Below are 24,024 nucleotides of genomic sequence, written 5' to 3'. Positions count from 1 at the left end.
TGAGCAAGCCTTGCTGCTTCTGAGGCTTTTAAGCCATAAACTGCTTGAATGCCAAAGACAGTGCAACACAATAGAGAAGAAGACGTAAGCCATAGCAAGCTTGATTTAGGCATTAAACAGCAGCCCTGCGTAGCGCTGAACTGTATACTAGCTTAAATTGCACTCGTTTTGTACTGTCACTACCCTTATTTATTTGTATATAAATATCTATGCAGAAATTCCACCATCAAGTGATATGAAACAGAATAAAGTATATCATCCATCATCTTCACTTGTTACTTATTCTCAGAATGTAATGCTCGTATTCAATGTTGTAATTGCTTCCATTAAACAGTTTCTACAGGGTCTGGAAAACAATAAGATCTTAGTCAAGCTTTTCTCCTTTCATTGCATCTTGAAGTTATTACTGCAAGAAAAAAATTAGATTCTTTTTTATGCAGAAATGCCCCTCATCTTCTTGAGGCTATTGCAGTCAAACATGGAATTATTTCTCGTTAGCTAATTTCCTAAAGAGATTCACCAAACCTCATGTCAGACACCTCATATAGAGTCATTTCTTAGCTTGTTAAGAACGTTTCTCCCTCCTTTCTTTCCCCCACTGCCTCTGCCTTTACTCAAAGCTGGTGCCGTGTTGGATTGCCACGAATAGTAGACAAAGGAAAATCTTGTTCGTGTTGCTTTCAGTGTGGGCTTGTCTATCTCAGTCCTGAAGCAGGGCAAGGTTGAGCTCATAAGTCTAGTACCACCAAATCTCAAGCCTAGTACCTACAGGGAGGTCACCTCTCCACCTCCTTTTTAAAATGATGAATATATTTTAAGCATTGTTATTTGCTTCAGTATCTAGCAGTGTGTTCTACCAGGGCTCTTACCTGCAGTGTCTGAAGAGGCTCAGTCGCTTTCCTGCTTCTGTTGAGTATTGCCCTCTCTGTAATTGCAGGGATCACATTAGTCCTGTTTGTTAAAGCACCAAACTGAGAGATCGTGTTAGGCTAATCAGCTAAAATAAYGCCCAAGTCCTTTGTAAGCTACACCCAGAGTTTCCACAAATATTACCCTGTGTTCTTCTGTGTGAAAACTTATTTTACTGCCCTGTGACCACTCAAGGTGGCAGTTCAGACTTTCTGTAACTTCMCCTGTCCTCATCCTTATTTAATACCATGCCGATCCTTGGGTCATCTGCTTATTTTGCCAGAAGAGAKTTTCCATTATTGTCCAGATTCCTGGTAAAGGTATTGGATGGCACTGAGCTGAGAGCTCTACTCTGGAAAATGCTGCCAGTAACGACCTTGTTAACTGATAGCTCCCATTAACTACTGCATTTTGAGGTCTGTCACTGAGCCAGTTTTTAATCCATGTAATATATGCCCTGTTAATTTCATAAAATGCAAGTGCTTTAATCAAAACGTCATGTGGTACTAAGTCAAAAGCCTCACGGAAATCCAAATATACTATTTCAACGTCGTTGCCTTTATCAACTAGACCTGTCAAAAATCCAATCCTATCAAAAAAATGCAACAAGTTTGCTTGACAAGGCCTTGATTTCCATGAAACCATTTTAGTTGGGATTAATTATATTTCTCTATGAATTATTTGTTCATAGAGTCCTGAATTAATTATTTAAGTAGACTGTCTGGGACTGAGGTCAGTCTAGCCAGGCTAAAAGTGCATCCTTCTTACTGTTTTTTAAAAATCACAGCTCTTCTGCCAGACTTTCAACCTCATCCATTATCAAGTATTTCCCAAAGCTATATTTTATTTGCTATTGAGACACACACCTATCATAATCATTGATAGGTGAAAACAGATTTTTTTCTATAATATTCTATCCTTCAGAGTGACTTCTAATCTTACCTCCTGTGTAGTTTCCCAGGTTTGTATATCCTTGATGGTGCTACTTTCTAACATGGCATTTATTTTGCGTCTCCTTCCATGGTGGTTGTCCTCTCTGGACAAGGAATKGGTTGGATCTGAGTGATACTAGCTCAGACACCCCAATGTAGGTCAGAGATGTCAGGGACACCGAAAGCCTAGCTCAGACCCTGCCACGTCCAAGTGGAGCTGGTGTCACCACGAGCTGCTGGAGCTGCATGCCACATGTCCCAGCTCGTCTCTTCAGCTCACCCAACCTTCCACATGGGTCCAGCACTGCTGTTAATGCCTCCAGGTCCTTCTTCTCTCTGCAGTGTGACTTGTTTACTTGTTCCCTTGTCTCCCCTGTCCTCTATTTCTCTGCCTCCCGTGACCTCAGATGAAACGATTGCTGTTGTGCTCCTGCAGTCACCTGGAACTCTGGGCGCTTTGTCTAACCTAATCCAGACACAGAATTTTTAATGCTTCCCTAATGCTTGAGCACTGCGTAATATTTAGAGTTTATAGCACTAGTTCCATGGGCTTTACGTATTTAACATGCTGAACTTACCCATTAATACTCCTCATGATTTTTCTTCTCCCGACTTGCAAATATTGATCTTTTTGTGAAACATGATCTTTGCAGTACGTTGTTTTGTGGTATTTATCTCATCAGACACATTATCTTGCCGTTGCTGTATTTGCTGCAGTCACACATTCCTGCTTCTTTAAATGACTTCATCCCTGCCTTTTGTGCCCTTAGTAAACTTTTAAAAAGAAATTGTTTATAAATCAGGTATTTATGGAAAGATATATATGAAAACAGGAGGAAAGAATTATAGTTTTAGGGAGAACATAGCCTGATAATGACCTCTTAAATATTTGTAAAGATAGCCCTGGGCATCTGAGCCCACAAGATAGTTTATAATACAACAGCTTGATTACATAATGATACTTTAGTTTTAAAATGTATGATCTTTCTGTTTATGGGAAGGCATAATAGACTCCTTTGAAATACAATATTTCTGCCCTGAACATAACTAATTTTAAATGAAAGGACTAACTAAAGAATGTCCTTCTTCAAGTTGTACTTCACTTTGTTGTTGAATCTGCCACGATGATTTTTGTCATAAAACTCCGACCAGGGCCTCAAGACCACACCTATTTTGGGGTAGATTCATTGCAAAAGTTTCAGGGGATTCTGTGCAGGAAGGTACCTGGTATCATTTATAATAGTTTCAGCTTCCAAACCCTTTTTTTTAAAAAAAAAAAAAATAGGGAGAGAGAGAGATTTGTCTATACACATACACACATGCAGAATTTCCTTTTATATTCAGTTTTAAGGTATTGTGAATTATAGATTAAGCCCAGGTTGAATGCAATTTGATTTAGGAGGGGGATTTGTTCTGTGCAAGAGAAAAGAATTAATGAGAGTTTTTCACACAAGGCAGTTCACACAGCATCAGAACTACCCCAAATGATGTACACTCACATCCTATGCTTTACAAGTTATGATGTATTTGGATAAATACATTACCTAAACTATTATTTTTAACTTGTTTTCAGTGTTCCTCTACACGAGCAGGTTTCAGCTCAAATTGCTGCTGGAACTGACATTAAATTGCATGCATGGTTATTTTTACATTATTAGCAGTTCGGCTGGAAGCAGGAGTGCCAGAAATGCTCTTAAATAAGTGTTGTTTGTAAGATCTTCAGTGTGGTTACACAGAGTGCCTATAATGTTCATGTTGGTTGTTCACGCATCTCAATCAAGCTGCTGCCTTTCAGCTCTCCCCTCAGGAGTACCTGTGTGATTTTTTTAACAAAAGGAGTGCTACATTGCCTGTATTTATTCAGCCAAACTGATGTACCCTTGAATAATTCCTTTTCCTAGATTTCTTATACTTTATAAAAGCTGTGGTAGAAATAATGGGTATGATGGCCAAATAATTATGGAAATAATGGTGAATTAATTATAGCTGTATTTTCTGCCTTTCTGCCTTTCTAATTGTGAGTCCATCCTATTCTTTAATTCCTTAAAAAAAAAAAAAAAAAAAAAAAAAAAAAAGGCTGGAAATTGAGATGTAAAACAAAAGATTTGTTCTGCTCTAGGGCAAAACCCAATGATTCAACGCAATGATAAACACCATTCTCAAACACAAAGCAGTCGCCAAATAGTGAGCAAACAGTCAGACTTTACTACAGTGAATATTTCTTTTTTCTCTGAAATGTTCTTTACCGCTCTACTTTAACACCAGCACCAGATAGGAAGCTCTTAAAGACTTTTGTTTCATCTTGTTCCCTAGGTATTTATAGCCCGCTGCGAAGAAACACTGACAGCAGCGCAGTGATGTTTTTCCTCTTCATAGAGGTGCCCTTAAAAGTGAATTTGCTTGGAAAATTGTTCACAGAATCAGGACATCAGAACATTAAAGACATCTCTCGCTCTCTCTCCCTCCCTTTTACACTTAATTGGCTGGCCAAAAGAAGTTGCGAACAATCCAGCTAAGATAATGTGGCCATGAAAAGGATGTCCAAATCCACCAATTTACGTTGGTTTGGTTTGGCTTAACTTTCAAAGCTTTTGGAGCAGAAAGTTGATGGCACGTGAACACTATAATTGGCTCGATATTCCTGGATCTTTTTTTCTCTCTGCCATATTGTCGAGTGTCCAAATGAAATGCTAATCAGACCTCATTTCAGGACCAAAGTAAATTTATAACAATAATAATTCACTTATATACTCCAGATCATTTTGCAAGATGCAATATCCTCCAATTTACAGCATAGTTTGTCATTTCCACTAGATCTGGATAATTTATGTAGTTTGATACCAAGGGGGTTGAGCTATTCCAAATTGATGCTATTAATGTGAGACATTGCTGTTTCCTGCAAAGTGACATGTATTGCTTTGACTTCCTTATATCCATAAAAGTTGAAACTGAGCTGAGTTAGATCCAAACAAAAGTTACATTCTCTTTGGGAGGTTTTGCTGTTGTTGTTGAATTTTTTGTTATTCCTCTTTCTGGTTTAGACATGTCGATTTATGTGATGAAATTCTTAATCCCTTACCCTAAGAGACCCACATTCCTAACCTGGGAATTACTCTTGCTCTCTTACTCTCCCCTTGCTAGGACAGAGTGAGACTCTTCCTTTTAGTATAGAATTGCATGACTTAAACATTTCGGTAATTTCCCTCTGCTCATATGTTATATGTCCCGTGCATGGATAACTTCCAAGTGTTCTTGATTACCAAACTCTTTTTAATTTCTCTTAAATAAACTTTGTCCTTATCCCTCTGTAACCAAAAGGGATGTTCCTGAAATGAATCATCACTTTCAGTATTAGATTGCAGAACACCCACAGGTGCAGGGTGGAAAATTGTCTTAGAAAGCCTATATACACAATGTGTAATACAGAACTGTCATTCTTCTTTAAAATAGATGTTTTAAATGTAAACCAAATTGGGATGTTTCTAGTTGGATAGCCATAAAATAAGAATTGTGTTTTCTGGAGAGAGAGAGAGAGAGAGAGAGAGAAAAAAAAACTTATTTGTGCTCAGTTTGCACTAAAAGGAAAATTAAGTCTTTAAAATCCTTCCAGTGAGGGACATGTCCAAACATTTTAGTCCTCTTTCTAGGGTACTAATCTGATGAGCAGTGATGAAAGTATCTTTGAAATGAGGACTTGAACCTGATTTTACTGCTTCCTAAGTTAAGTGCTTAGACAGCAGGGCTTCTGAGATGTTTTCTGACTTGTTTTCACTCTTTCTTGTACTTTCAATTTTTCTTTTTCCTCTACCCTGATTTGGAAAAAAAAAAATCCCAATAGACACATTGTCAAAACTGAAATATTTCCTGACAATTTTTAGTTTTGACAAATTAGCATTTTCCAAGAAAAAGGCTTTCTCTGAAATTGTTTGCCAAAAGCTAATTAAAACTTGTATTCCAAGTGATGAGTAGCAAAAAAAAAAAAAAAAAAAAAAAAAAAAAGACTCGGTTTGATGCAGATTCTCTTAGCTTCTTGTTTACTTTGAAGTTTTAAGAGTGAAACGAGAATTTGCAGTTTTGTGTTTTCAGCCTTTTTTGCTTGCTGCATGAGAGCTTATTCTCACTGGGAAGGAGAGCAGTTCCCACGTGCTCGGCAAGGCTGCAGCTATGCAGCTTGGCCTGGAAGTGCTATTTTAAACAGCCATATCAGCAGAGCTTGCTGTGGGAGATAATATGTCACAAAAGGGAGTATGACATCTAGTTTCACCTAGAAGATAAACCTTGAGTAGATATGCGGGGAGAAACAGGACTGTCAGGTTGTCCTTGAAAAGAATGGCCTATATTAATGGAGAAATTTACTCCAGGGCATACGCTGTTTGGGATGTATAATTTCATCTTCAAACTCATCGGATCTGCTATGAAGAATCTAGCAGAGAAGCCGTGGTTGTGTATGGTCTCACACAGGTCATGATTTCATAGTGGGCATCTCACTGCTTTATTTTCCAAGAGGTCACAGCCTCGGAAAATCATATCCGACCAACCCAGGTCTSTGGCTGAGAAGTTTTGCTCGCGATATTAATGCCAACACTGCACAGTTAAGCAGGACTAACTATCCCATATCACCTTTCTGCATAAACTCAGGATCTAATACACCGTCCTTTTCCTAACAACCCAAAATACCTTTTGAAACTGCATTCTGCTGATAGAATTACAAGATAATTATAATTAGGGGTTTTGCATTCGTTTAAGCTAATCTACTGCTTTTATTCTTCATTGCCTTAACCAGGCRGGAGGCACTTCAGTTTTTGTCAGGTGGATTATTTTTCAGTTGCTCGCTATTCCGTTCTTCTTCATCCTTGTTAGGACGTTTATGGCTTCTTGACAGACACACAAAGAAAAATACTTGTATGATCTAAAATGAAATATGTGTTTCTCTTTCAGGTCTAGATGTTGATGGAATATACAGAGTTAGCGGCAATCTGGCAACAATACAGAAGTTACGATTTGTTGTCAATCAGGGTAAGTGATTCCTCCACCCTGGTAATGTTTTGTTTAGTACTTAACTGTCTCAGATGACAGTATTTCAGAATCTGCTATGCATTAGTGGCAAAGAATGATGAGCCATGTTTTGGAAAAGAGAGGAAAGAGAAGGTAGAAATATATTGCGCAGAGGGAAATGTCAGGTTAGGAGAGAGGAAAAGCGGCGCAGGAGGCAAAGGAAAATGATAGTTCAACAGGAGATGAGAAATAAAAAATAGGAGGAAATGGATAAATGAAAGAAGGTGGCAAAAATAAAGCATAAGTAGAAATCAAAGCATCCGAATGAGGGAAAAAAATAAAAAGGAAAAAATGAAGATTGTTTTGATATTGAAAGTTAAACAAAACTAAAGGTGGAACAGGGATACAAAGCAAACTTGAGAAGGAGGAAAAAGGTGATGAAAAGAACTGAAAATGAAAAACTGAAACTGGAATATGACCTCTATCAAAGTTAATGGAAGATTTAYCACTGATTTCAATAGGGCAAAGGTTTGATTCCCAGAAATGAAACAAAAAATGATGGGAAACATGAGAAACACTGCATTACCTTAAAGAACATTTTAATTTTCCACAGATATGATTTAAACCAWTCTAACATTGGTTACTAGATACTCTGTTACAGATGTGAAAACCAATATTGATGCATCCCAAATACTTCTGAACAATTTACAACTTTTAGCACAGACTAAACATGCAGYGTCCACATTTAATATCACTGATGACACTGAACCTTGTAAACTTGCTGCATGAAAAAAAAAAGAAGCTGCTCAGRAATTAAGTAAAGTCCCAAATCTTAAATTGCATTAAGTACCTCATACAGTTTTGAATTAAATATGCATAAATACTAAGGTGCTACAAATTTTTATCCTACTATTTCTCAACTCTAAGTTATCTGGAGACTATTACCAGGACCCCTAAATAATGCATATTTGTATGTTTTTTGGAGATGCCCCAGAGAACAACTTCCTTAATTGGTTTTATACTATACCTAAACTAAGATCTATGTGTAACTGTGACCTGTGACTCAAAAACTCTTGAGATATTTGTGGTAGTACATAATMATATTCCTGCCTTCAGACCTTCGGACCTCCATTTACATTTATAATAAAAGTTTCAGGGCAGTGATATATATTCACCACTGTTTTGGCTGCCCCAGATCATTGCAATCTTTAGTTAAAACTAGGTGGATGCTGGACTCCRACTGATGAGAAATTGATATTTGTATCAATAATTTCAGTGAGACTGACTGACATCAGCCTCATAGTCTTCAGTCCTTGTTTGGATCCCTTCAGATTTATAGTTGTTGGTTGCTTGCATGTTGATAATGTCTGATTTGGCATCCAAATTGCTGTGCACTGTATTTTGTTTGAAGACAGAGAGGCAAAACTAGGATTTTCTATCCTTCACTCCCAAGGATTTTTGTTCAGGAAAAAGATGTGCCATTAAAATAATGCTCCTGTCTATCATGCCTCCCGGCATCCAAAGGTTAACGTACTTGAGGTTAACAGTACTGCTCAAGTTTTCACCTAAAACAGATGGGCTGATACTGTAAAAGCTGGACAGAAGTGTAGCTATTTTTTTTTTTTTTTTTTTTGTGTACAGAAATATAAAGCACTTTTTTTTTCTGGTTTATTCCACTGTGAAAAATGAATACATAAAGATCAAATTAATGGTACATTAAAGCCTCTCTGACGTTGTCTACTCAGGGCACATGCAAAGAATCTGACTATTGAGTGTCCAAAGGAAATTCAGAGAAAAATAACGCCTCTGGAGAACTATTTTATCTTTTTATCCATTGTTATAATTATTGTTTCTTTGTTGATACAACAGTCATGCGTTTTATATCATGAAGGAATAGATTTTCAATTGGAAGGGAAATTAGCCATTCAAACTCTTATATATCTTTAAAAATCTCAGGTATAAAAATATCTGCCCCAGCCTGTAGTTAGCGTTTGCTCAAGAATACACATGCAAAAGTGCCAAAGCTCTCCTAGAAATCCCACAATTGCAATCCTTGCAAGTGGCATGAGAAAATGAGACAGTTCAGTATTCCATCCCCAAAAGAATAATCCAGTAATTTTTTAATTAGAACATTCAAGAAGTAACACAGCCACAAAGAATGGCTTTAAAATATCAGGCCACAATTTCACTTGTTGCAATAACATCCTTTCTTTGTGCAAGGTAGGAAGTTGCGGGCTGGGAACACTCGGTCCATGGAGTCAGTGTGGCTGTATGGAGATATATATAGATATATATATATATATGATATATGTGTGTGTGTGTGTGTGTGTGTGTGTTAGCATCCTGCCTAATATTACCCTGGCTTCCAAGCTGCTGAGAGGAAGTTTTATACCTCGTTCATAGTCCTTACTGATGGACTAACTAAATGGACTTTGGAAAAGCTTGATCTGGAGGTTACCTGGGAGGCCCATCAGGCAACAATGGTGAAGTTACAGGGGCAAGACGTTAGTCAAAGCCACCAGAGTGAGGGGATCTCATCAGCTTTCCTCCAAGGGATGCGCTGTGTCTCCGGAGCTCTGCTTGCTCAGAGTCCAGCTCCCACCTTCCCAAAAAGCTACCGTGGGGAGGTGGTGGGAAYTGAACAACTAATTTCACTTGGAAGGGCATTAGAAGCCTGCATGAGGTGTCCCCATCAATGAGGGGGCTGAGGAGGACCCCATCGATGAGGACGACCTGAAGGATGGGGAGAATGTGTTATGTTTATTATGCATATTCACAGAAGTTAGCAGGATAATATGGAACCTGCTCATAATCTCCTCACTTGCCAGTCTTCTAAGTTCTCCAATGGGAAGATGGTTAATAATGCCATTACTGCCTATCACTTTTTTACTTGGTAATTATCCCCAGTAATTATTTCTTGGCTCAGTCTCGGCCCTTGCATTCTTCCGCAGTTTGCACTGGAAAGGCAGTACTTTTACATATGATTTTTTGGTTATCATTCCAGGATAGAATTTTTATTTTAGTGCAAGTTTAATTATGAATGCAAGCAAATGTTCTAAAACAGCCTATTTACTTTGTAGAGCTTGACTGCACGATCAGTTCTTAAACAAGTGAAATACCTAGGAAGCTGTTTCTTTCAGCTCCTGTGTTATACCTACATTTATGGGGCATAAATAATATTTATAGCATTGAAAATGAAACATCATAGAATAGATTCTGCTCTATCCAAAGATTTGTATTAGGATAATCTGAGAGCAAAGCTGCATTTGCCTCCTCTTTTTTTTTTTTGTACTGTTTCCATCTTCACCAGCATTAAAAATGGAATAAGAGAAAACCAAGGAAAAAAAAAAAAAAGAAGACAAATTAGCAAATGACAGCTTTGTCGTTACAGAAGTCTGAAGAAACAGCAAAAAAAAAAAATCGAAAGACAACTTTCAAATTTTAAACGGGGGGGTTGCTATAAAAATCATTTCTCATATCTGTACCATTTTTTACATTCTCAGATTCTACTTTGTGCTTCATTATCATTTCTCAAGGTAGGCAGCTCCTAAAGAGGGCTTTGACCTTGCCACAAGAGCAACATCAGTACAAACTACCTTATTTACTTTTATCCCTTTCACAGAGTTTTATTTTTCTATAAATGTCTATTGATACCACACCTTTTTAGTTCTCTGCAACAGGATTATCTTTTATCTATGATTTATTTTCCCATTAAGAGCAGAAAAGATCACTTGATCTTGAGATGGCCAGGCTATAACATCTCTCAGCACTTTCAAAACTCTAAGTCATCATTTTTCAAACCACTGAATCAAGGCAGGAGAAGCAGTTGGGACCACTATTGACATCAAGACATTCRTACTTTTCTTACTGTATGAGTGCTAAAAGAATAGTGTTTGCAGAAATTAAATTAGTAGTAGTTTATTATTTCTATGTATGAACCTATGTTAAAGGCTTCTCTAATACTTAGAGACCTTAGAGAGGTTTGTTCCTCTTATACTTTTCATGTTATTGGTCTGGCAACTGCAATTTAAAATATATATTTTAAAAGGAGTCTTTTTTTGGTGCTACTTGGAAATTTGGGGGAGTTTTAAGCAGCTGAAGACTTCACCTCACTTTTTTTTTTTTTTTTTCTTTTTAATTATTCCTTTAATTCACACCTGTAAGAGATGGGGTGAGATACTACAAATAGGTTAATTAAGTCATGTAAAATGTGATGTTTTGAGATTATAAGAGAGATGTCTGCAGGAGCAGGTCTTTTGATGCCAAGGCTGAGCTCCAGGGGGTTCTTGGCCTATGGGCAGGATATGGTGCAGACCCAGGTAGGCCATTAATGCCATTAGAGCCCTGATAGCAGCATCTCTTGCAGCTGAGGAGGTGGTTGTGATGTGGAGCAAAGCACGGTGAGTGCTTTGGGTGTGTGTTCCTGGGTTGAGCAAATATAACCATGGAGGTGCAAAAATGCCCAGGGGGAGAAGGAAAATAACTTGAGGGTTCTTCAAGCTTCAGGTTCTTGGTATGGGGAAAGTGTGAGCTCCTGCCGTGGTCCTTGTACGGAGACTAGAGACACAAGAGTGAAGAGGTGGTAGCTGGTTTCTTCATGCCTCCTACGCTAATCTCCTGAGTAGCTGGCAAGGCTTTCATTTTCTACGACTGTCAAACAAGCAATTTTCATGAGTACTAAATTAACTGAAAAAAATAGAGCTATAAAGGGTTCATAATACATTGCTGAAGCACTAGAGTCCTGTCCTAATGCATATATGTTCAGGGAAACTAACCATAGAAATACAAATTTCAATACTTACTGGTTCATTCAGCAAGTGGTGGTTCATACATAATACAGGAGAGTTCCTAATTGTCTTTATATCCAGTGCTCTGTTTGCAAAATGCTTGGTATTTGCAGAACAGATGACCTTTGGATCCTGTTATTTCAGTTGGAATACCTTGTGTGTTAACTGCAAAACACAGCATACCATCCAAAGGTCAATTACTGTTACTATACTTATGTATCACTGGAGAGGAGGGGGGGGGAAAAAAAAAAAAGAAAAAGTGAGAAGAAATAGATTTTTTTTCAGAGGCTAAATACTGTGTTATTGCAGAAAGGTTTTTACATGTTTTTATGGCTTATGTAARAGGACAGACGAAGGAATTTGAATTGGGAAACTACCTTGGGGATGAAAAGGTACAATTACTCTTACCCTGACATCATCTCAGGTTAACAAATAATATTTTTAAAATAGTTCCATGTAACAATATCTTCAACCATAGTTCATTAAAAAAAAAACTAAAAGTAAACCACAAATATGTGAACTGATTGCGAGTATTTATTAACTAAATAATTTAATAATAAAGAAAATGCCTATGTGATTAATTGTTACAGAGTAAAAATTACAATAAAACTGTCTTGATCAGTGCTTTGCAGAAGCACCATTACTGTCTGTGCAGTTGTTTAACAAGGATTTAATTGGAAAGATAAGTGAATGCACATTTAAAAGTATTGTTAATTTGCTTTATAATCACCCCATCCTTCACAGTATTGACAGCACCAGGCACAAACCCCTTTCTCTTTTACAAGTATTATTTTCCATATGTGCACAATAAATTCTGAAGCAGTAATTGGAAATTTTATGGATTTCAGCATACCTAGTGGTTTGAGTTTATAGGTGCTATATCCCCTCTCTAAAGGTAGCTCCTAGGTGGCATTGTAAGTAAAATCATTGCCTTTTTATTACTCATGGGATTTTTTTTCCATAAGGAGTATCTAACTCCTATTTACTTTTCCTTTCCATTTCAAATATTTGCAAAATCCTTAGTGCAACATTATTTTTGATTTAATAAACAGTGGACTTCAAAACCGATGATCTTCAATGTGTTTATATTCCATCTGYACATATATTTATTGTTCTAAAATGGCTTGGATTAATTTTGCTGACAAGCAAGAGTCTTGGACCATATGAGCAGCTAAGGATGATACCTTTAGCCAGCGGGAGTCTTCAGCCCTACTCACAGTTCCTTATCAATGAACTATGAGGAAAAATAAGAACATAATCTTGGATTTAAAAAAAAAAATAGTGATTATATGAGCTTGCGGGGACCATATGTCTGTGCCTTGCTTATAGGGAAATTAGAGKTTTTTTCTGGCTGGGAAGTGCCTGGGAACCAACAGAAGATGGAGGTTCCCTTTGAAGCTTGGCCACCAGGTCAGCGCAAATGGGCTGGGTGGTTTGCAAGCAACCATTTAGGTGAGGGGAAAAAGAGGAGAAGCAGACACTTTCCACGGCCTTATTTCTTTAAAATAAGAAGGGGAAAAAAAAAATCCCCATTCAACAATCCCCGACTGTTTCCAGTGACCCAACATATCCATTTCAAAGGCAGCCAGCAGCTTTGGTCCTCAGCTGTGAACAAAGGCACTGCGGGCAGAGCGGGTCCTCCACGAGCTGCCGGCTTCCCGAGAGCAGCTACGGGCTGCAACGGCCTACAGGAGCAGCACGTGGATTGATGTAAAATTGTAGTGAGGATCAATGGAGCGGGAGGTGAGGGGAAAAAAAAGGATGTTATAAACTTATTCTCTTCCAGTCATTTCCCTTTTTATTTATGAGTTCTCCCTTCTGCCTCTGCCTTAGTGATATTTCCCATTTTATCCAGTCTTTTTGTGCATTTCTGGAAGACTTAGGAGGTTATTGATTGCATTTTTCAAACGTGAGTGAATGTCTCCAGGTTAGGATGTAGCCTTCAAGCCCAGTCTCAGGCCTTCCTGAGCTTCTCCATTGGCCAGTCTGTGTGATTAAATGTGGCCCAGACAGGGCAAACTGTCCTCACTTCTGCCACCGCGTGTTCATGCAACTAGTCTTAGTGTGAAGCCAGAAAGAGCGGTCCAAAGTTCACCTTGGAAATATCAGGATCAAGCTGGGTTAGTTGTTAGTTGAGAGCTGAAATGTCTCTAATGTCTTGAGTCAAAAATAGTTTTTTTGTTCTTTTTCACACTTASCACGCAAGCCTAGAAGATTAAATGGACTTGAGCAATTTTCAGGAATAATTATAGAACTGTGTCTTCCTGGGTTAAGACCTGCATATGCTAAGTTATGGCCAAAAAACTTTTTTTTTTTATTTTTTTTTTTTTCTGTTCCTTCTTTTGCTGAGCTATAAATTCTGGCAACAGAATATTGTAATAGGGCACACAGTAGTTGCTGTATCAATTAATATGCACATGTTACTGATGCAGGTTCTTCCCTTTTTGTGTTTGAATATCTTCAGAAGATGTGCTTTCATATCTCATTCTCTTCAAGTAAAAAAYAAACAAACAAAAGTAGTAGCAGAAACATTGGTTTTGTAAATTAAAATATCTGTAACAAATTTTTTTTTTGTGAATATGGTGCATCATATACTAAAGAGGATAGTAGAGTCATAATAGGTGTCATTTCTCCTAGCAGTAGTACTGTTGTGTACTTTCTTTTCAACAATTTGATGGATAAGCCAGTAGAATGGGGAAGTGGGGAAGAAGAGGCAGTAAACYAGGTTAGTGTGGTCAGCCACAGTCATACCATGAATTTTATGGCACGTATTGTATGATGAAGCATTTAAGGCAGGCCTTTTATTTCTTCTCTGCAGAATATTTGCGTTACAATGCCTTTTTGCTTAGTAACACTTCAAGAAGTTGAAAAACTTCTTGATAACCCCTGAAGAGGTGTGATTTAGCAGCTGAGAAGGACTGGAGTTTGGAAGAGCGTAGCAAGGGATTGCCTGTTTTCAGGATGCTCGTAGTTGTCATGGGTGACTTTTTGTTTGGGTTTGTTGTTCTGATAGTAACGCTACAGGAAATGCCATTACTAAGAGTCCTCAAATAACAGGGGAAAGAAATGATGTATTGAGTCATTTGTTCAAATTAATAACAGGAGAATTTTTCTAATTGTAAAATTTTTAGGAYGATGGAATAATCTCCAGGAGTTGAGGGTTGCCAGACATATTTATATGTAAACTGAACCAATTGTCATAAGTATTATGAATATGATCCCATACTGGAGAGTGATGGATTCTCCAGATAAGGAGCTGTGTAGTTCCCAATAAGAGTTCCTCATGCTCAATATCTTACAAGATCATAGTATGGCCTARTATATTGGGTATTTTTCTCCCCTGTGGTTAATATCTGTAATTTTGTGGTGTATGTATGTGTAATGTTAGCCAAGAAATACAAACTAGCAATTGGGGTCTGCATCCAAAAAGGGCAAGGTTGTGTGTGGATGTGTGTTAGGTGATGTTATGCTGGATACCATTAGGCAAGCAGTTTCCTCAGCGTGGAATGAGACTTTATCATGGTATTTGTGGTATTCAGTAGACTGAAAATGGGGAAAACCATAATAGTGTGGTGGTTAAACTGCTGTGAGTAGTAAGTGGTTTTGGTTGGGGGAGGATTTTTGGTGAAGTGTTTCTGCTGGATTTGTCTTGTTGCTTTAGAGAGAGATAAGAGTACGGACAGCAACACTGGGGGCCAGTCTGGGAAACTGAAGTGTAGAGCACCTCTTACTATGCTCCTTGGAAAATTTTGCTTTTATGAGAAGCCATGTGTGTGCTTTTCCTGGTTGTCTAATTAGTGGATATGGTCTATCTTAGAACTGTATTCCTGCTGAGAATAAATGAGCTTCCTAAAGAAATCTCCAAATCACTCATTTCATCATTTTATCTTGATTTTAAAATTGAACATTCCTGTCTTTATAAAGGAAAAAAAAAAATCCCAGTGGAATTTTCACATGACCTTAGTCATGCTCCTGGAAAGCCTCTTCTCTTAATGAATTCTTTGGGCATTCTGGACTTGATTCAGTTCCTTAGTCATTGCCATCTAATAGTCTTTTAGGGGATCTTGTATATCGGAGTAATCCTCACAGAGACTGGAGAGATGTTAGAGGACATATAGGAGACTTGTGCTCTTGGAACCTGGTTTCTAGAAGCTGGGCAAGATGCCTTCACGCACTTAAAAAGCATTAGATGCTTATATACAGGCAAATGAATRAAGTCTTATTGAGTGCACTATTGCCTCTTATCCCCAAAACATACAAAAAAAATCAAAACAAAACAAAAAAAATCTGTGTGCATACATTTACAATGTATATTGTAAATATATATATATTCAGTGTGCAAAGCAAGTATCAAAAAAAGSTTTGAGAAATTCTGATATGGAAAATTATGTACTCTGCTCTCCCATGCTTATATGTGTTATATATGTATATGCCATTTTTTCTCTTTCTCTCCAAATTTAATTTTCAGTTTAGACCTATTATTAACAGAATTATTAAGTATGTCAATCAAAACACTTTAAAAGGTAATCACACTGTATTTTAATTTCAAAGTTTATTCAGAGTCTTGAAAGTGAGAACATGGCATAGCTCTCACTTGGGTTTTCAGCTCTCATCTGAATGTTAACACTGTTCAGGCTGTAGCGTTGCCTGTTGTCAGCAGAAGTAACAAGGACCGTTCAGATCTCTTGAGATCAAAGGTCCTGCTTCCCAACTCTGCTGTGATAATTGGAGCCTAAATCAAAATCCTTCACGTGGACAACACATCAGAGGTGCGTATGACACTTCTGGAAATCAACCTGGAAATCTGTGCTCCTAATTTCAATGCATTGTTATTTTGTTTATATAACATAATCATATAAAATATTTTAACAGTTAAGATGCTCAAAATTAAGTAGAATAAATACTACTTTTCTATTCTTCTCTGTTCTTGCCTTCTCTACCTTGTGAAGAGTGGTCAGAATGCAGCTAAATTTGCTGGCCTATAATCTTTGTTTCCCAGCTGCACATTCCTTGCTTCTCTCCTGCCAGCTGATATCATGGGGGAGATTTGGCTCGCCCATGAGTTGCCCCCAGGCAGATGCTGGGGACATAATCGGGCAGGAGATGTTCAGAGTTGACAGCAGCCTGGAGATAGGTTATAGCAGAAGCCTTCTATACCAGAAGCCTGCTATACATCTCCAGAGACTCTAAGCGTGGCTCTCTTCTAGTAAGTTGAGAAAGGAAAGAGTGATCTTCAACCTTGCTTTAAAGTGTTGTAGCCAAAACTTTGGTTGCAAGCAGATACCTTACACTTAAAATCACACCAAGTATAAAGACTGGACTGGGTAGATTGTGAGTTGGTTAGAAAACCTCCCTAAAGARAAAGTGATAGAGTGCTCTTGCACTCAACTTATACTTATTGTAGTATAGCAGAGATCTTGTGTTTGTGCAATCGGGTGATTAAAAAACAGGGATTGCAAAACACATTTCTATCAGCCAACATTATGTGCTTATGATACAGAAGATCAAGAACAAATTAATTGAATAGATAGCATCACTGAGGAGGAGATGGATGGGAGGAAGAGATTCACTGCTTCTGGTGGAACCTTCTTTAGTTGGTTTCAGAAGCTTTTCTCTAGAGATGGAACATCACATGGAGAGAGAGAAAGGGAAAATGAGGAAAAAAGGCTAAAAGATTCACTGTGATGGTGAAAGCTGGTTCTTACTGTAAGAAAAATTAGTTGTTTTCAAAGTACATCATTTGGGATGCCAGYTGAGAAGGCAAGATAAACAAATTTAAAACAAGTAGTAGCCAGTGCTCAGGAATGGCATCAGAAAAGCTTCAGGCAAAACTGCAGGACATCTGACTTCAGATCTGTATGGACAGAGAGGGGAGGAATTGATGGTTTCTAGAGAAAAAGATATACCTGGAAGGGGGAAAATGGAGATGTGAATCTCTGTAGAAGGATATTTGGGTTAGAGCGATAGGAAGTAGACGTCTGGAAGGGCTGATGGAGCAAAACTGAGGACATCAGCTGTCCTGCTCCATCTGAGGAAAGAAACTTACTGTTTTTCTCCATGTTTGAGCCGTTGCACAGATAAAGATGCTAAAGCATCTTAGAGACATGTATTTTTGAATCAGAGCCACTTGATAAAGCATTTGAACATAATGCAAATAATTGCAAACTGATGTATCCAGCAGTTTTTWAAAAAAAAAAAAWGAATAAATAATTTAGCTTTACACATGGGCAATCCTTGCTAAAAATTGCAAATCAGAACTCTTCTGTTTGAATGTGTTTTATTTTGTTAATGGATTCACTAATATGAAAGGCATCTAATTGTATAATGTATTATTAGCCATTTTCTTTGGCATCCTATTAACTTTAAATAATTCTAATATTTAACATTTTATAACGTGCACAACAAAGTTCTTCTGTCTCCAGCAGAGGAAAAAAATGCATTAATAAATTTTTCATAACTCTTTGCACTATGTATGTTGTGATACATATTTGAGCAGAAATACTGAAAATTGAAACATAACAAATCACATTACATGGTGTTTTTATACTCTTGTCCTGTAAATATGTACTCGTGTCCTGTGAATGCAAGAGATGGAACCTAATTCAGTACAATTAACTTATTTTTAATGCGAGTAATGTATAAAGTATGGTAGGATATAACGAAGTGCGTCTACTAAACATCTTTTCAGTGATAGCTGAAGCAGAGTATATAAAAATGGTGATTAATGTCCACTAATGGAAGTGGTCCTCACCACGAGTTGTGAGCACTGTGATTGTGGCCGAGTGTAGCAACCACGCAGAAATACTGATAATCTCTAGCAAATCCTAAAGTTTTTCTGGTCTAGAAGCAGGGTGACAGCGCATGTTAGAAATGTTGCCTTTACCRAGTTTTTTCTTTTGTTTTAGTAGGTCAGGCCTTGTTCCCGTGCATTGTGCAAGTATTAAGGGAATGAGCAATGTCTAAGCTGCTTAACGAATGCGTACTTTCCCCACGCCAATCTGTTTTCTGGGGACACTCAGGCTAGTGCGACACAGCAGCCTCTCAGTTGGGTGCTATTAATGTTAATAAAATGCACTTAGCACTTAACATCTCTAGATCTCAAAAGAGCTTGCAAAGCAGCATCATTATCTTTACATTATGGGTACACAAAATGAAGGATAGGGAGAGTAAGTTTCCATGCCCAAGTTTCCATGGTAAATCAGTGACAGAGTCAGGAGCAGAGCCAAAATCTGTTGATTTATAGTCAGTCTCCTCYGTAGTGCACTGTGCCATTTCACCAAACTCCATTTGCCAAGTCCCTACCGCGTTCAGAGACTGCAGAGAAGGCTGCCGTTGCCCTCCGAAACACAAATTTGGGCTCAGGATAATGCAAAGGCAAATTAGATCTTCAAATGCATGGCTACCCTGTGATGCATCTCCAAGCAGAGCCACCTGTGCGAGGGGCTGCGGTGCCTGGGCCCATGAATAAGCTGCTTTACATTCCTCCATCCTCAGCTGCTTTACATCCCTTTGCTGCAGCAAAGGGACCTAGTCCTTGAAGAGTCCACTTTACATGTGAATGAGGTCCTGCTTTTCATTCCTGCGGCCATGGGGATGCGTGGCCAGGAGTTGTGTTTGCATGACTGACCCTCATGGAGCTCTGATAGCCAATATTTTGTAGCTGTTTTCTAAATGACATCAAAGTACGTATGAGCAGATATGTATATTGAAAGGCTTGTGCTAGAYACCAAAATATTATGAACTGTGTCTGATTAGTAGGAAACTGAGGATGAGAGTGATAGAGTAAAATGCTGAAGGAAGTTTATGGTGATTCRGGAATATGCTCACTGGAATGCATGTTTCTAGGCCCTTCCTTGGCCCTCAATAATCCTCTTTTCAGACCAAAAGCTTCAAAGAATTGGCTGCCTTTCTGCTATCATGTGTCACAAGCACAAGCTGATAGACCAAAGTTATCCGTTGGCTATGTACTTTGATCCTTTTAGGCATCCTTTCTTACAGGAGAAGAACATCTTCAGATCCACCCTTAGAGTTTAATGCCTTTCTCTGTAGCAATTGTATGAGTTGTAATGGAAATGTCTGCAATTAATTTCTTCAGCGTATTTGCCTGTGTTTCAAGAAGTTGACCTTGGAGAACAACCGTATGCAGGAATCAGGGCAGCGAGGAATTATTTATTTTAGGCGACCATAAAAATTAAATGCCTCTCAAGTCCCTGATGGCCTTATTGGCATGCCTAGGGGCTGGCACGTCCCACCTGCCGAGGAGCTCTAGCTTGACCGGAGCCCTCTCATTTTCAGATTAAACTTAATCCAAGGCATTGATTGACGTACTCGTGCAAGACTCTCCATGTGATCAACTCCAGGCAGGCCTTCTCGTGTTGTGGGCAGCATTTCTCCTTAATGCTTGCGCTTCCCTTATTAAACTGAAACCAAGTGTGGGCTTTTCTGTAGGACTTGCTGCACCCAGTCCYGCGTGCTGCAGATGAAGCATCTATGTCTTCACTATGTATTGCATTTGGGACTCTGCCATGAGCACAGAGGGTCCAATAATGCTCTGATTTAATATAAACTTAAGCTGGTGGATGGTTTCTTCCRTAATGGATTGGCTGGTAGCAGTCTTGGTGTATAGGTGCATGTGTGTGTCTGAACTGACCTTGGCCCTGCACAGCTCCACAAATGTGTGTGCATTAAGTGTATTCAACTTAGCAGAGATGCCAGTGTCTAAATAGACCCTATAAAAATCTGGCCTGTGCTTTCTCGCATCGTGGTAAGTGATATCAGGGAGATTTGAAAGAATTCAGGCTTGCAGTGAAGCTCGTACTGCTAGGTAATTTTGTGTATCCAAGCTGTAGAAAATGAAGAATTTAGGTCAGTCTTTGTATGCAAAAGCTAACATAAGATGGACAACTTTRTTTTGCGTCCCTGTGTGTTTAGAAGTCCCAGATGGAAAAGAAAGCAAGATAGCAAGAAACACAAACATGTGTTGGATTATTTCTTGTTAAGCAAATGTAGTACTGTGAAAGATTGACAGCATAGGAAACTGGAGTCCTCCATTTATCCACACTTCATTTCTATCCATTTATCCACACTTCATTTCTAATATCTGGCTTCAACAGCAGATTGTAACCATAGAAAGCCCATAGACTCGGGGTGAAATGGCACTCCCTTTTGGATCCAGTTTTATAAAAGAAAACAATTATTCACAGAAAGCATGTCTTTATTCTTTATTGCACATTTCAAAGTCCCCATGAATACTCATTTGCATGTGACAGCTAATGCTGCATCTTGTATTGGCCAGTAAGAGGCATGATTGCACTAAATTGGAAGCAGCAGGCACAGGTTTTCTTTTAAGACTGGGGGTGGGGGCAGCCAGCCATTCGTGCTGTTCTCAAGTCTTCAGTCAAGGCGATTTTAGAAACAGTTGCAAGTCTAGTTACTGGGATAATAAATCCCAAATTAACTGAATATGCAGATTTCACTTCCATTAGGTTACACTCTTTAAATTGATATATCCGTCGCTTTATCTTTTGTTAACTGCTGCAACTTTTAAAGCGATTGAGAAGTGGAGAATWGAAAAATTGAAAATATGAAACTTGCACTTTGGGAGTGAAAAATGAGGACAGCAACATTTCCAAATTTGTATTATTGCTTCTTTATTTTATTCTTTTATTTTATTTTTTCATAAAACTAAATAAATGTTTGCTCACTTTACATATTTTTTTTTCTTTTTTTACCAATTCTCTGATTATCTGAATGACATAGAGCACAGCAGAATCCCAGCAATGCAGAAATGCTGTCAATGCCGCCGATGCTTACAATAAAATCTGTACAAGCAGCAGCAACAGAAAATATTTATTTTGTAACACATTCCTATCCCCTTTTGAAATGTATGTAGTTTAGACTCAGAGGCACTAGAAGATACCGAGATAAATACTTCTATGGTTTCTGTGTAATCCTTTTGAAAATTATCTAGAATATAATGGGGACAAAAACAGCTCCTTGAAAACTACCCGAAACTCTCTCTTCTTGAGTGTAATCTCCCAGTAAAATAAGAGAGCATAAGAACTAGCTGCTCATAAGAATGAGAAGATTAATAGAAACACCTTGGAAAGGCTTACTAAAGTAAATGCTGGATCATGATCAATCGTCTCTAAAAAGTTAAAATTGAAAGCTTTTTTTTTTCCCTATTTCTCAAAGGCTGTAAGGCTTTCAGAGATTTTGTTAGCAAACCYTGAAATACCAAGTGAATTGTAACCAAAACATCAGAAAGACTTTTTGTTGTTGTTTTCATTAAGCATTCAGTTTAACATCTAGATTACCTGAAATACGTTTTTCCCCCGTAAGAAAACTATGCAGCTCCTTGCATTCCAGTAATAGACATGACTTACTTTGTAAGATGGATTTCAAAAGATCTGCAGGCTGCTGTTCCTTATAAAACTATGCCAAAGACTATTTAAGTGGCCAGTAATATAAACATTATGCTACTAACACTGAACAGTTTATCACATAAATATAATTGTCTTCTTTTAGAAGAATAATAAAAGCTGAATCCATATGTTACACATTATTTAAAATTGTTTTCTGCAAGATGCATTAATCCCAGCGAAGGAGCAATCCTTCTACTATAGGAGTGTAACAGCAGTTTTATTTTATTACATTGTCATTGTTTAATTTGTTTGTTCCCGGTAGTAGTTTCACAGATTTTTATGAACTGTTACTTTTATGGAAAGTCAAGTTACAAATGATGGACGCTGTTTGTTTTCAGGAAAAGAAAGGTCGCAAAGGTAGATAATGTATTTATTTATTTACTTACTGTACTTAACTTTAAAAAAAAATCTCTCTAATCTTAACAGAAGCTAAAATAACTTGTGGTTTTTTGACCCAAGAGGCACATATTTTGATATTGCTCCTCAACAACGCTGCGAGCTCTGCACTCTATTCAAATTTGGGAGCAGAATTTAAAGCTCGGAGAAACAGCGTTTGGTAGCAGTGGCTGTGCTAGGCTTGCAGTTTATCTTTGCAGACCTGGGATCATACAGTTAAATGTTGCTTTGTACATTTGTTTTTTATGAATTTGGACTAAGCACTATAACTGTAACTTATTTGCTAAAAATCCTCACATTTCTGCTTTGGGCTATATTTCTTTTCTTTTTTCTTTTTTTTTCTCTTTTTTTAAAGGATTCTTTTTCTAGATAATATAAGGTTTAATTTCAAATCCATCTGCTCTGGAATTTGAAATTATTAAATATCACATGTGAACCTGAATTCTTTCTAGATTATTCTTACTGTAGCTTAGTGGCAAGGTGAGACTTTAAATAGAAAAAAAAAAAAAAAAAAAAGGTAATCTTCAAAAATGGAGTATTTAAATGCAACTCAAAAAAAAAGGGTTTAAGCTGCTGAAATATTTTGGGCTTGTTTGCATCTTTAAATGAGTCTGAAATATCTGGCCTATTTAAATCTGCACATCTAAAGATAATTCCCCTAAAATTATAGCAGCTGATAAAATTGTCTTTGCAAGGCCACCTACAAAGTAAATGCAAGAGAAGGAACATGATATCAAGCACCAGAAGTGTTAAAATCACAATAAAAATCCAAATCACAGTACTCAAAAATGAGAAATGATAATCCCTTTTATTTCACACTTAACATACTACTAATTATGCAAAATACAAGAAAAGTTTGATGAAGTTGGGTGCCTAACGATAGCTTCTAAGAGCTGAAAGAGATTTCTGCCTGCTGGAAGCTGYGCAGTGTCTGCCTCCGACTAACCCGAGTCTCCATCAGCTGGAAAGGCACCAAGTTCCTTATTTGCTGTCCGTATCCCAGGAGGAAGTGCAGTGCCATTGCATGCTGGAATTGCGATCAGCTCCTACCAAGAGTTATTCGCATTATTATTTTTTTTTTCTTTTTAATTGGCTGTGGTTTGAACAGTTCTCTGACCAAAGATAGTCACCAGCAAAGCTACATCCCAGCCTTGCTCTGTGCTACGGCTTTTCTGTCTGTCCAACTTGGATTAAGATGCATTTTACATAAGGGAAAAATAAGACTTAGAACGGGGTTTTTYTTTGCTTGTCCTTTTAATCCCTGTGCATGTTCTTCATGCTGCAATAAGTATTAATGTATATGTTTGTATAGTGCATGCATTTGTATGTGTTTAAGGAGAGGCTAACAGTGGGTACGTGTGGCTCCTGTGGGCTCTGCATCTCTCTGTGCCCTTTCCCCACTGCTCCTTTTGTCTCTCCTAATTGCTTAGGTAATAAACTTTTCCTCACCCTTACTATATGTTTTTATAGTGCCTGCCACAATGGGACTTAGATCTTATTAGGGCTTCTTGTCACTACCAAGCTTGTAATAACCCAGATGGTGATATTACCACTATTAATGCTACTACTCGTAATAATAAT

At 37.9% G+C, this 24,024-nt stretch overlaps 1 protein-coding gene and 1 long non-coding RNA gene across 2 annotated transcripts in view; one reads left to right on the top strand and one right to left on the bottom strand.

Annotated features, from left to right (window-relative positions):
- Positions 1–24,024, top strand: part of ARHGAP15 (Rho GTPase activating protein 15) — a 293,000-nt gene that overhangs the window by 189,329 nt on the left and 79,647 nt on the right. Inside the window, exon 10 of the mRNA XM_026040886.1 lies at positions 6,780–6,857. Within this exon, the coding sequence (XP_025896671.1) occupies positions 6,780–6,857 (78 nt within the window). The remainder of the gene's footprint in view (positions 1–6,779; positions 6,858–24,024) is intronic.
- Positions 2,420–11,708, bottom strand: LOC112948625. The gene is made up of 2 exons (XR_003249665.1): positions 11,639–11,708; positions 2,420–2,615 (listed from the first exon to the last, which is right to left on the bottom strand). It is a non-coding gene; the product is annotated as an uncharacterized LOC112948625 (long non-coding RNA).

The sequence above is a fragment of the Nothoprocta perdicaria genome, unplaced genomic scaffold (assembly GCF_003342845.1).
Source record: "Nothoprocta perdicaria isolate Ctin4 unplaced genomic scaffold, notPer1 scaffold_27, whole genome shotgun sequence".
In the NCBI taxonomy this organism is placed as follows: Eukaryota; Metazoa; Chordata; class Aves; order Tinamiformes; family Tinamidae; genus Nothoprocta; species Nothoprocta perdicaria.
This window is presented reverse-complemented; position numbering and strand designations above follow the sequence as displayed.